This window comes from Hypanus sabinus, chromosome 7 (genome assembly GCF_030144855.1).
Source record: "Hypanus sabinus isolate sHypSab1 chromosome 7, sHypSab1.hap1, whole genome shotgun sequence".
In the NCBI taxonomy this organism is placed as follows: domain Eukaryota; kingdom Metazoa; phylum Chordata; class Chondrichthyes; order Myliobatiformes; family Dasyatidae; genus Hypanus; species Hypanus sabinus.
Window position 1 is genome coordinate 96,720,108 of NC_082712.1, and position 13,732 is coordinate 96,733,839.

Consider the following 13,732-nt stretch of genomic DNA (forward strand, 5'->3'; position numbering starts at 1 on the left):
TCGAAGTTCCTTTTGGTGTACTGGTTGGTGTAGGTGATGTGTTGGTTGTGGTTGATGTGCTGGTCAGTGTGCTGGACTGTATGGTCGATGTACTGGTCACTGTAGTCAATGAGCTGGTCAGTGTGCTGGACAGTATGGTCGATGTACTGGTCACTGTAGTCAATGTGCTGGCCAGTGTACTGGACTCTGTGTTTGGTGTGCTGGACTCTGGTGTGGTTGTGCTGGACTCTGGGGTTGATGTGCTGGACTCTGAGGTGGTTGTGCTGGACTCTGGGGTCGTTGTGCTGGAATCTGGGGTCGTTGTGCTGGACTCTGGGGTAGTTGTGCTGGTCTCTGAGGTGGTTGTGCTGGACTCTGGGGTCGTTGTGCTGGACTCTGGGGTAGTTGTGCTGGTCTCTGAGGTGGTTGTGCTGGACTCTGGGGTCGTTGTGCTGGAATCTGGGGTTGTTGTGCTGAACTCTGTGGTGGTTGTGCTGGAATCTGGGGTTGTTGTGCTGGACTCTGGAGTGGTTGTGCTGGTCTCTGAGGTGGTTGTGCTGGACTCTGGGGTGGTTGTGCTGGACTCCGAGGTGGTTGTGCTGGACTCTGGTGTGGTTGTGCTGGACTCTGGGGTGGTTGTGCTGGACGCTGGGGTGGTTGTGCTGGACTCTGGGGTGGTTGTGCTGGACTTTGGGGTCGTTATGCTGGACTCTGTGGTGGTTGTGCTGGACTCTGAGGTGGTTATGCTGGACACTGGGGTCGTTGTGCTGGAATCTGGGGTTGTTGTACTGGACTCTGTGGTGGTTGTGCTGGAATCTGGGGTTGTTGTGCTGGACTCTGAGGTGGTTGTGCTGGACTCTGGGATCGATGTGCTGGACTCTGTGGTTGTTGTGCTGGACTCTGGGGTGGTTGTGCTGGACTCTGGGGTTGATGTGCTGGACTCTGGGGTGGTTGTGCTGGAATCTGGGGTTGTTGTGCTGGACTCTGCAGTGGTTGTGCTGGACTCTGTGGTGGTTGTGCTGGACGCTGGGGTGGTTGTGCTGGATTCTGCAGTGGTTGTGCTGGACTCTGAGGTGGATGTGCTGGACTCTGGGGTTGATGTGCTGGACTCTGAGGTGGTTGTGCTGGTGTCTGGGGTAGATGTGCTGGACACTGGGGTGGTTGTGCTGGACTCTGGGGTGATTGTGCTGGATTCTGAGGTGGTTGTGCTGGACTCTGGGGTGGTTGTGCTGGAATCAGGGGTTGTTGTGCTGGACTCTGGGGTCGACGTGCTGGACTCTGCAGTGGATGTGCTGGACTCTGGGGTGGTTGTGCAGGACTCTGGGGTAGTTGTGCTGGACACTGGGGTGGATGTGCTGGACTCTGCGATGGTTGTGCTGGACTCTGTGGTGGTTGTGCTGGACGCTGGGGTGGTTGTGCTGGACTCTGGGGTGGTTGTGCTGGACTCTGAGGAGGTTGTGCTGGACTCTGAAGTGGTTGTGCTGGACTCTGGGGTCGTTGTGCTGGACTCTGAGGTGGTTGTGCTAGACTCTGGGGTGGTTGTGCTGGACTCTGGGGTGGTTGTGCTGGAATCTGGGGTCGTTGTGCTGGACTCTGGGGACGTTGTGCTGGACTCTGGGGTGGTTGTGCTAGACTCTGGGGTGGTTGTGCTGGACTCTGAGGTGGTTGTGCTGGAATCTGGGGTCGTTGTGCTGGACTCTGCGGTGGTTGTGCTGGACTCTGGTGTCGATGTGCTAGACTCTGGGGTCGTTGTGCTGGACTCTGGGGTGGTTGTGCTGGACTCTGAGGTGGTTGTGCTGGACTCTGAGGTGGTTGTGCTGGACTCTGGGGTGGTTGTGCTGGACTCTGGAGTGCTTGTGCTGGACTCTGAAGTGGTTGTGCTGGACGCTGCGGTCGTTGTGCTGGACTCTGAGGTGGTTGTGCTGGACTCTGGGGTCATTGTGCTGGAATCTGGGGTCGTTGTGCTGGAATCTGGGGTTGTTGTACTGGACTCTGTGGTGGTTGTGCTGGAATCTGGGGTTGTTGTGCTGGACTCTGAGGTGGTTGTGCTGGACTCTGGGATCGATGTGCTGGACTTTGTGGTTGTTGTGCTGGACTCTGGGGTGGTTGTGCTGGACTCTGGGGTTGATGTGCTGGACTCTGGGGTGGTTGTGCTGGAATCTGGGGTTGTTGTGCTGGACTCTGTGGTGGTTGTGCTGGAATCTGGGGTTGTTGTGCTGGACTCTGGAGTGGTTGTGCTGGTCTCTGAGGTGGTTGTGCTGGACTCTGGGGTGGTTGTGCTGGACTCTGAGGTGGTTGTGCTGGACTCTGGTGTGGTTTTGCTGGACTCTGGGGTGGTTGTGCTGGACGCTGGGGTGGTTGTGCTGGACTCTGGGGTGGTTGTGCTGGACTTTGGGGTCGTTATGCTGGACTCTGTGGTGGTTGTGCTGGACTCTGAGGTGGTTATGCTGGACACTGGGGTCGTTGTGCTGGAATCTGGGGTTGTTGTGCTGGACTCTGTGGTGGTTGTGCTGGAATCTGGGGTTGTTGTGCTGGACTCTGAGGTGGTGGTGCTGGACTCTGGGATCGATGTGCTGGACTCTGTGGTTGTTGTGCTGGACTCTGGGGTGGTTGTGCTGGACTCTGGGGTTGATGTGCTGGACTCTGGGGTGGTTGTGCTGGAATCTGGGGTTGTTGTGCTGGACTCTGAGGTGGTTGTGCTGGACTCTGCAGTGGTTGTGCTGGACTCTGTGGTGGTTGTGCTGGACGCTGGGGTGGTTGTGCTGGATTCTGCAGTAGTTGTGCTGGACTCTGAGGTGGATGTGCTGGACTCTGGGGTTGCTGTGCTGGACTCTGAGGTGGTTGTGCTGGTGTCTGGGGTAGATGTGCTGGACACTGGGGTGGTTGTGCTGGACTCTGGGGTGATTGTGCTGGATTCTGAGGTGGTTGTGCTGGACTCTGGGGTGGTTGTGCTGGAATCAGGGGTTGTTGTGCTGGACTCTGGGGTCGACATGCTGGACTCTGCAGTGGATGTGCTGGACTCTGGGGTGGTTGTGCTGCTCTCTGGGGTAGTTGTGCTGGACACTGGGGTGGATGTGCTGGACTCTGCGATGGTTGTGCTGGACTCTGTGGTGGTTGTGCTGGACGCTGGGGTGGATGTGCTGGACTCTGCGATGGTTGTGCTGGACTCTGTGGTGGTTGTGCTGGATGCTGGGGTGGTTGTGCTGGACTCTGGGGTGGTTGTGCTGGACTCTGGGGAGGTTGTGCTGGACTCTGAAGTGGTTGTGCTGGACTCTGGGGTCGTTGTGCTGAACTCTGAGGTGGTTGTGCTAGCCTCTGGGGTGGTTGTGCTGGACTCTGGGGTGGTTGTGCTGGAATCTGGGGTCGTTGTGCTGGACTCTGGGGACGTTGTGCTGGACTCTGGGGTGGTTGTGCTAGACTCTGGGGTGGTTGTGCTGGACTCTGAGGTGGTTGTGCTGGAATCTGGGGTCGTTGTGCTGGACTCTGCGGTGGTTGTGCTGGACTCTGGTGTCGATGTGCTAGACTCTGGGGTCGTTGTGCTGGACTCTGGGGTGGTTGTGCTGGACTCTGAGGTGGTTGTGCTGGACTCTGAGGTGGTTGTGCTGGACTCTGGGGTGGTTGTGCTGGACTCTGAAGTGGTTGTGCTGGACGCTGCGGTCGTTGTGCTGGACTCTGAGGTGGTTGTGCTGGACTCTGTGGTCGATGTGCTGGACTCTGGGGTGGATGTGCTGGACTCTGGGGTAGTTGTGCTGGACTCTGGGGCGGTTGTGCTGGACTCTGGGGTCGTTGTGCTGGACTCTGTGGTCGATGTGCTGGACTCTGGGGTGGTTGTGCTGGACTCTGGGGCGGTTGTGCTGGACTCTGGGGTCGTTGTGCTGGACTCTGCGGTAGTTGTGCTGGACTCTGGGGTTGTTGTGCTGGACTCTGAGGTGGTTGTGCTGGGCTCTGGGGTCGTTGTGCTGGACTCTGCGGTGGTTGTGCTGGACTCTGGGCTGGTTGTGCTGGACTCTGGGGTGGTTGTGCTGGAATCTGGGGTCATTGTGCTGGACTCTGGGCTGGTTGTGCTGGACTCTGAGGTGGTTGTGCTGGACTCTGAGGTGGTTGTGCTGGACTCTGGGGTGGTTGTGCTGGACTCTGGGGTGGTTGTGCTGGACTCTGGGGTTGATGTGCTGGACTCTGTGGTTGTTGTGCTGGACTCTGGGGTGGTTCTGCTGGACTCTGGGGAGGTTGCGCTGGACTCTGTGGTCGACATGCTGGACTCTGTGGTGGTTGTGCTGGACTCTGGGGAGGTTGTGCTGGACTCTGGGGTGGTTCTGCTGGACTCTGGGGTAGTTGTGCTGGACTCTGCGATGGTTGTGCTGGATTCTGAGGTGGTTGTGCTGGACTCTGGGATAGTTGTGCTGGACTCTGGGGTGGTTGTGCTGGACTCTGGGGTGGTTGTGCTGGACTCTGGGGTCGTTGTGCTGGACTCTGCGGTAGTTGTGCTGGACTCTGATGTCGACATACTGGACTCTGGGGTCGTTGTGCTGGTCTCTGCGGTAGTTGTGCTGGTCTCTCGGGCCGTTGTGCTGGAATCTGGGGTCATTGTGCTGGAATCTGGGGTCATTGTGCTGGACTCTGGGCTGGTTGTGCTGGACTCTGAGGTGGTTGTGCTGGACTCTGAGGTGGTTGTGCTGGACTCTGGGGTGGTTGTGCTGGACTCTGGGGCCGTTGTGCTGGACTCTGAGGTGGTTGTGCTGGGCTCTGGGGTCGTTGTGCTGGACTCAGGGGTGGTTGTGCTGGAATCTGGGGTAGTTGTGCTGGACTCTGGGCTGGTTGTGCTGGACTCTGAGGTGGTTGTGCTGGACTCTGAGGTGGTTGTACTGGACTCTGGGGTGGTTGTGCTGGACTCTGGGGTTGATGTGCTGGACTCTGTGGTTGTTGTGCTGGACTCTGAGGTGGTTCTACTGGACTCTGGGGAGGTTGTGCTGGACTCTGCGGTCGTTGCGCTGGACTCTGTGGTCGACATGCTGGACTCTGTGGTGGTTGTGCTGGACTCTGCGGTGGTTGTGCTGGACTCTGGGGTGGTTGTGCTGGACTCTGGGGTGGTTGTGCTGGACTCTGCGGTGGTTGTGCTGGACTCTGGGGTGGTTGTGCTGGACTCTGAGGTGGTTGTGCTGGACTCTGAAGAGGTTGTGCTGGACTCTGGGGTGGTTGTGCTGGACTCTGGGGTAGTTGTGCTGGACTCTGGGGTGGTTGTGCTGGATTCTGGGGTAGTTGTGCTGGACTCTGGGGTAGTTGTGCTGGACTCTGGGGTGGTTGTGCTGGATTCTGGGGTGGTTGTGCTGGACTCTGGGGTAGTTGTGCTGGACTCTGGGGTAGTTGTGCTGGACTCTGAGGTGGTTGTGCTGGATTCTGAGGTGGTTGTGCTGGACTCTGAGGAGGTTGTGCTGGACTCTGGGGTGGTTGTGCTGGACTCTGGGGTCGTTGTGCTGGACACTACGGTAGTTGTGCTGGACTCTGATGTTGACATGCTGGACTCTGAGGTGGTTGTGCTGGACTCTGGGGTGGTTGTGCTGGACTCTGGGGTGGTTGTGCTGGACTCTGGGGTTGATGTGCTGGACTCTGTGGTTGTTGTGCTGGACTCTGGGGTGGTTCTGCTGGACTCTGGGGAGGTTGCGCTGGACTCTGTGGTCGACATGCTGGACTCTGTGGTGGTTGTGCTGGACTCTGGGGAGGTTGTGCTGGACTCTGGGGTGGTTCTGCTGGACTCTGGGGTAGTTGTGCTGGACTCTGCGATGGTTGTGCTGGATTCTGAGGTGGTTGTGCTGGACTCTGGGATAGTTGTGCTGGACTCTGGGGTGGTTGTGCTGGACTCTGGGGTGGTTGTGCTGGACTCTGGGGTCGTTGTGCTGGACTCTGCGGTAGTTGTGCTGGACTCTGATGTCGACATACTGGACTCTGGGGTCGTTGTGCTGGTCTCTGCGGTAGTTGTGCTGGTCTCTCGGGCCGTTGTGCTGGAATCTGGGGTCATTGTGCTGGAATCTGGGGTCATTGTGCTGGACTCTGGGCTGGTTGTGCTGGACTCTGAGGTGGTTGTGCTGGACTCTGAGGTGGTTGTGCTGGACTCTGGGGTGGTTGTGCTGGACTCTGGGGCCGTTGTGCTGGACTCTGAGGTGGTTGTGCTGGGCTCTGGGGTCGTTGTGCTGGACTCAGGGGTGGTTGTGCTGGAATCTGGGGTAGTTGTGCTGGACTCTGGGCTGGTTGTGCTGGACTCTGAGGTGGTTGTGCTGGACTCTGAGGTGGTTGTACTGGACTCTGGGGTGGTTGTGCTGGACTCTGGGGTTGATGTGCTGGACTCTGTGGTTGTTGTGCTGGACTCTGAGGTGGTTCTACTGGACTCTGGGGAGGTTGTGCTGGACTCTGCGGTCGTTGCGCTGGACTCTGTGGTCGACATGCTGGACTCTGTGGTGGTTGTGCTGGACTCTGCGGTGGTTGTGCTGGACTCTGGGGTGGTTGTGCTGGACTCTGGGGTGGTTGTGCTGGACTCTGCGGTGGTTGTGCTGGACTCTGGGGTGGTTGTGCTGGACTCTGAGGTGGTTGTGCTGGACTCTGAGGAGGTTGTGCTGGACTCTGGGGTGGTTGTGCTGGACTCTGGGGTAGTTGTGCTGGACTCTGGGGTGGTTGTGCTGGATTCTGGGGTAGTTGTGCTGGACTCTGGGGTAGTTGTGCTGGACTCTGGGGTGGTTGTGCTGGATTCTGGGGTGGTTGTGCTGGACTCTGGGGTAGTTGTGCTGGACTCTGGGGTAGTTGTGCTGGACTCTGAGGTGGTTGTGCTGGATTCTGAGGTGGTTGTGCTGGACTCTGAGGAGGTTGTGCTGGACTCTGGGGTGGTTGTGCTGGACTCTGGGGTCGTTGTGCTGGACACTACGGTAGTTGTGCTGGACTCTGATGTTGACATGCTGGACTCTGGGGTCGTTGTGCTGGTCTCTGCGGTAGTTGTGCTGGTCTCTGGGGCCATTGTGCTGGAATCTGGGGTCGTTGTACTGGATGCTGCAGTGGTTGTGCTGGACTCTGGGGTGGTTGTGCTGGACTCTGGAGTGGTTGTGCTGGACTCTGAGGTTGATGTGCTGGACACTGGGGTGGTTGTGCTGGACTCTGCAGTGGTTGTGCTGGACTCTGTGGAGGTTGTGCTGGACTCTGGGGTCATTGTGCTGGACTCTGGGCTGGTTGTGCTGGACTCTGAGGTGGTTGTGCTGGACTCTGAGGTGGTTGTGCTGGAATCTGGGGTCATTGTGCTGGACTCTGGGCTGGTTGTGCTGGACTCTGGGGTGGTTGTGCTGGAATCTGAGGTGGTTGTGCTGGACTCTGTGGCGGTTGTGCTGGACTCTGCAGTGGTTGTGCTGGACTCTGTGGTGGTTGTGCTGGACTCTGGGCTGGTTGTGCTGGACTCTGAGGTGGTTGTGCTGGACTCTGAGGTGGTTGTGCTGGACTCTGCCGTGGTTGTGCTGGACTCTGAGGTGGTTGTGCTGGACTCTGGGGTTGATGTGCTGGACTCTGCAGTGGTTGCGCTGGACTCTGGGGTGGTTGTGCTGGACTCTGGGGTGGTTGTGCTGGACTCTGGGGTGGTTCTGCTGGACTCTGGAGTGGTTGTGCTGGACTCTGGGGTGGTTGTGCTGGACTCTGAGGTGGTTGTGCTGGACTCTGAGGTGGTTGTGCTGGACTCTGCCGTTCTTGTGCTGGACTCTGGGGTCGACGTGTTGGTCTCTGCAGTCGGTGTGCCGGACCCTGGGATTAGCCTGCTTGACACTGTGGTCATTGTGCTGGACTCTGGGGTCGACGTGCTGGACTCTGCGGTCGCTGTGTTGAGTCCAGTGACTGGATTAAATCATGAAAAAGATGATACATTAGTTGGTTACAACTTTTCACATGTTAACATGACACATCTAATTATAACGGTCTGTGTTGGTGTCTTTTTCCAACACTACGTGGAATGGCTGGTGTCATTTATTGGTATCGTGTGGAGCACTGGCGATATTTGCATTGATGATCAAGCATTTGCCAGAGATGGACTTCAGCAACTTCCTTTTATTGGAAGAAACACAGAAATTGAAAACTAAATTTTCAATGTTCATTGTCCCTACACAGAATACATCAATCCAGTCGCCATTCTTGGTGTCAAATTCTAACTTATCTGAAGGAGCTTTAAAAGGGTTGTTTGCAGGTACAGATGTAACTATAAGTTTATAATTTGGAGTACAGAGTGTAAAGATATTCAAGTTATGTGTTTGTTATGCAAAGCATTAGTGAGACATTATTGGTCTCCTTAAAACCTGTGAAGGTGTTGCAAGCAGTTCAGAAAAAGTTTTCTTGACTAATAGCTGGGTGGTTTAAGAGGAATGTTTGGAGAGGCTAGGCTGGTATCTATGGGAGTTTGGAAGGATGAAGGAGGATTCTGGTGATGTGGACGTAGAGAAGCGCTTTTCTCTTGAGAGAGGGTATAGCCGGGGTCACTGTTTAAAAATAAGGGATCGCTAATTTACGAAATTAATGAGATGAAATTTTACCACCCATGCATCTTTGAAGTTTTCTTCATTTAAGGTACTAAAAATGCAGAGTTTCTGAAGAATTTTAAGGTGAGAATAAATGTGCACGAGTTGACGAATTTTCAGTTCAGCTCAGCCATGATCTTAATTTAAATGTTACATCAAGCGTGAAAGGAGAGAGAGCTTTTTCCTGCTCCAAATCCACTATATTTATTGCAGACATCTATAAGAATGACACTAGGAATGTTGAATGGTGGAGTGGAGATATGTCTCTACCACAGGAGGTGTAAGGTGCTTGTTCCCTCCGCCAGCCTGCAGTTCACCTCGGGCAAGTTGCAGAACCTGCTTAACCTCCCCCTCCCTCCCCAGTCAGTGTCACGTCAAGCCATGGCAGCAGGTGGTGGATGGTCGTACGAGCAGCTGGTGTCCGTCACAACTCCCAGTTGTGCAACCACTTACGCCAGGCAGACAATCTCTAAAGATCGTGGCAATGGCAAACCACTTCAGTAGAAAAACTTGTCAAGAACAATCATGGAGGGGGGCATCACGTGATGACATAGGGTCGAGACGTTGGGAATCCAGCTCCCTCGTAAAAAGTAATGAAATAGGGTTTAAATGAAGAAGAGTTAACAAATATCTACTAGAAACTATTTATAAGCAACTCAGGATTGTTTTTGGATATGGCTCCTAAACCAAAATAGAAGAAAGCTACTACTTCGAAGACTGCGCAAGTCGGCGGGGAAAAAGGCCTAACCGTCTCGGTGAAGCCTCGGACTCAAGTTGGATCTCCTCCCGGCGAAGTGCATGGCACTTCTGATGATCCGGGACCGGAAGTTGCAGCAATGTCGGCGGTCTCCAAGAAGTAACGGCAAGAACAACACATACGCAAAAGTATGCATGAACAGATATTAACAAAACTACAAATCCCAACTGCGGTTGGAATTGAATCGGAAGTGGAATCAGACTCTTTGGGAAATACAGAGGATGAAGAAGAGGAAAAGAAGGAAGAGATTAAAGGAGACATAAAAGGTATCCTGATATATATTATGAATGAATTAAAAGCTATAAGAAGGATGCAGAATACTCTCGATAATGTGGTGGAAAAACTAAAGAAGATGGATAATAAAGTTAAAGAGATGGAAGTAAAAGTGGAAGAAAACACTGAAAGAATAGATAAGATAGAAGACAATAATCTTGCCTGGACAATAGAAAGAAAACGGATGTTGGAAAAAATAGATGCACTTGAAAACTCTAGTAGACAAAATAATATCAAAATTGTTGATACAGAGGGAGAAAATCCAATAAAATTCTTTCAAGAAAGGATTCCGAAAATGTTAGAAATGAAAGAAGGAAGCCAAGTAATTGAAATTGAAAGAGCACACAGAGCTTTAAGACCAAGACCTCAACAAGATCAAAATCCAAGATCAATTTTGATAAAATGTTTAAGGTACCAAGATAAAGAAATAATCTTGAAGGCAGCTACTCAAGGTGCTAAAAAGAGAAATGGGCCATTCATAATAGGAGGGAAAACAGTTTTTTTTTATCCAGACATAAGTTACGATCTTCTGAAGAGGCGGAAGGAATTTAATCCAGTGAAAAAATCTTTATGAGAAAAGGGCTATAAATTTTTATTGAGCTATCCAGCAAAATTGATCATTTTCCTGGATAACGAAGAAAGAAGACGTTTCGTTGACTCCCGGAAAGCGGAGGAATTTGTACAAGAATTACCTGATGTCCACAAAGAAGTAAAGAATTATAGAAATGAAATGGACTAATGATGAAGACTGAAACAAGGTTGGACTTGATGGACATTTATATTAAAAAAAAGTTGAGGAGTATTAATTGGGAGTAGAGACATTAATTTTTTTTTCTTCACTAATATATTTTCTTTTATTTTGCGGGGGAGCTGGAGGAGCTCCTGATCGATGGCTGCGAGTTTCATGTGTACAATCATGGCGATTGCCATGACCCGTAAAATGGGGGGGGGGATAATGTTGTGTTCTTTTTATTCGCAACATTAGTGGGGAGGTTACTTTGTTTTTTTTTAAGGGTTAAGGGGGAGGGTTATGGGGAGGGGGGAGGGATAATATTATTTTTCTCACTATTTATCATCACATTTATTCTTTGTAATTTTCTAAAATTTAATAAATAAATAAATATTTTTTAAAAAAGAACAATCATGGCCATGGAAAGACCATGAATGGCCACACCATACAAACATTTATACATCAGGAGCTGTGTATCTGTAATGGCCTATTTAAAATAATTCGTGATTCTAAATCAATTAACATTTTCAGTCAGGAATTGAGCAGTTATATGAAAAAAAGAATCCTGGGGAAAGATCATTGCATCTCTCTGTTCTTTGATTTTATGATTTAAATGCTGTACTGTCTCTTTAATGTGTAGCTTGTGCATGAAATTTGCCTGGTATCCAAATGCATACAGATGCTAATCTTATCACTGTATCAGGTGTAAATGCTCAGATTTATGACACTGAAAAGTGCCACTATTTCTGGAATCTGGTAGACCACAAAGTGGAGTTGAAGTTCTGGAAATTATTTTAACATCGTCTACCCACGTTTTTTCAGTCGGCCTCTTGTTATGGACCCCAATCTTCTTCCTAATTCCATTAGTTAAAATATGTTCAGTGAAGTTATCTAACAACTGAATAGTAGTAAGGAATGACCAAGACAAGTTTCAGACCAATACAAATGTGAAAGTTGCAAAAATAATCTATAAAGCATTACATTGAGACTTACCGAGGAGTGTAGCAGAATACAGACAGCAGAAGTATACAGTACTGTTTATTTTCCAGCAGCTTTGTTTCATTTTAAAATCTCAGAGCCAAACAAAATTTCACTGAAATAAAAGAATGTCGAATTTCAGAACAGCAGATTTTCTCTTTCACGGTATCTTCAGGGAAAAAGAAACCCAATTCAACAGTCCACTCCTCAGTTGTGTGCGGCAGGACGCTGGTGATAAAGTTAAATAGTTGTGCTAGAAGCTATATAGGTGGAAACTCTCTGAGTGACAAATTAAACCAAGCCCATAGTTCAATTAAATTTTATTACTTATAAAAGGGCATAGATAAGAGATAGAAGATTCAAGGAATGTTAGCTATCTGTTTCAAGTATCCAATGGGAGAGGTGCACAACAAAGAGTTCCACTGGACATTGCTTTTCTTTCCAAAAGTGAAGAGTCATTCAGTATTTCAGTGTTACTGTGTAATCCAGTCCAACTCCACCCAAATCACTAAAAACATGACTGTTGTCAAAGCAGTTTGTGTTCTTGAAATATTGGATCACGTAGTTAAGGAAAACTTCTAGCAATTTAGCAGTTGTAAAGATTGGCACCCCGTCGCATCATATTAATTGAAAGATGTTATTAATTTCATTTTAAATTCACGATTATTGGAAATTCCTGATACAGCTCAACACACTCAAGCTATCCCCAAGGAATCAGAATCAAAAGCAGATTCAATATCACCGGCGTATGTCGGAAAATTTGTAGCTGATGTAATCCATTATAATAAAGAAATAAAATCTTTGAATAACAGTAAGTATATATATTTTATAGTTATAGTTTTATGGAATTGAGGTTGTGTTCATGGGTTCAAAGTCCATTCAGAAGTCTGATGGCGGGGGAAAAGTTGTTCCTGAATTGTCAAATGTGTGCCTTCAGATTTCTGTACCTCTTTCCTGATGGTAGCAGTCAGAAGGGGGCAAATCCATAGTGATGAATGTCCTTAATGATGGATGCCGCCTTTTTGAAACATCACTCTTTGAAGCTGTCTTGGATACTATGGAGGCTGGTGCCTATGATGGAGCTGCCTAACTTGACACCTCTCTGCAGTTGCCTCCCAGATGCAGATACAGCCAGTTAGAATGATCTCCATGGTCTATCTGCAGAAATTTTTGTGTGGTTTTGGAGACGTACCAAATCTTCTCAAACTTCTAATGAAATATAGCCATCGTCATGCTTTTTTTGTATCTGCATTGATAGGCTGGGTCCAGATTGTTAGATCCTCAGAGATATTGACACCCAAGAATTTGAAATTGCTCACTCTGATCCCTGTATGTGAACTGAAGTGGTCGTTGTCATCTTACCTCTCTCCCTGCACCTTGGGTGTTGGTCTTTTATTTAAGTTTTTTTTTGCTTTTCTTGTCTCATGGTTGCTTATAAGCAGACAAATCTCAAGGTTGTATTATTTATAAATACTTTGATAATAAATGTACTTTAAATCTTTGAACACTTCCTGAAGTCCACAATCAGTTCTTCGGTCTCACTGAAGTTACGTGCAAGGTTGTTGCTACGACACCACTCAACTAGCTGATGCATCACACTCCTGCACACCCTCTCATCACCATCTACCGACAATGGTTGTATCATCAGCAAATTTACAAATGACATTTGAACTATGCTTTGCCACACAGTCATGGGTGTTGACAGGGTAGAGCACACATCCCTGAGGTATGCCGGTGTTGACTGAGTTTGTAATGTTACCTAACTGTGATTCAATCAGTAACACTCAAGCCTATCAGGTCAGTGACTGTGAGTTCACATTGCATTCTAGAGACTTGAACTGATAGCCTGGAATAACATTTCCAGTGCAGCGGTGTTGACTGACTGAATTGTTGAACACTGGCTCAAAAGCTTTCTGAATACTGAAAGCTGCATCCAGGTGATTCTGCCAAGACCAGAGCATTAGTTGTGTCAACAGTCATCAGCGTGATGTAACTAATGACGACAACTCTCCCTCTGTTTAAAGGTATCAAACCTTTCATGAGACTCAGGTTCACGAGATGGATCATCGTGATAGAGTCAGGATGGAGTAGAGATGGTGGTGAGTATTGCCTGAAGGAGAGAGATTCATACAACCTTCTTTCAGGGCTTGACAGGGAAGTTGCAAAGATTGATATTTCTCCTGGGGGAGTGGCTAGAACTGGCGGTGTCTGCGGACCTCTGCGGTTTCTGGAGCACCTGTCTTACTAATAGTCGTCTTAACTAGAGTCACTAAGCCTTTGTCTTCTCTGGTTAATCTTGTCAAGTGAATTGTGACTAGCACAGGCTTTTTTCATTCTATGGTTATTTAAAGAGGACTCCCATTTAGAGTTGTGCCCAGAGTTTTTGTTTGTGGAGAATAATTTGTCTCACAATGTCGCTCGGCTGTGCCTCCAAAGTTTTATTGGTATTCTGATATATAAGCTCTTGTTTCATTCTCCACATGG

The 13,732-nt window shown here is 49.8% G+C and overlaps 1 protein-coding gene across 1 annotated transcript; it reads right to left on the bottom strand.

Annotated features, from left to right (window-relative positions):
- Positions 1 to 361: 361 nt before the first annotated feature.
- LOC132397508 (mucin-2-like) lies at positions 362 to 7,441 on the bottom strand (the record flags this gene model as incomplete). The annotated part of the gene is made up of 6 exons (XM_059976338.1): positions 362 to 2,713; positions 3,587 to 3,661; positions 4,470 to 4,554; positions 4,743 to 4,862; positions 4,932 to 6,374; positions 6,423 to 7,441. Coding segments are annotated over 6 exons (5,094 nt in total), but the record flags the coding sequence as incomplete, so codon positions are not given.
- Positions 7,442 to 13,732: the final 6,291 nt, after the last annotated feature.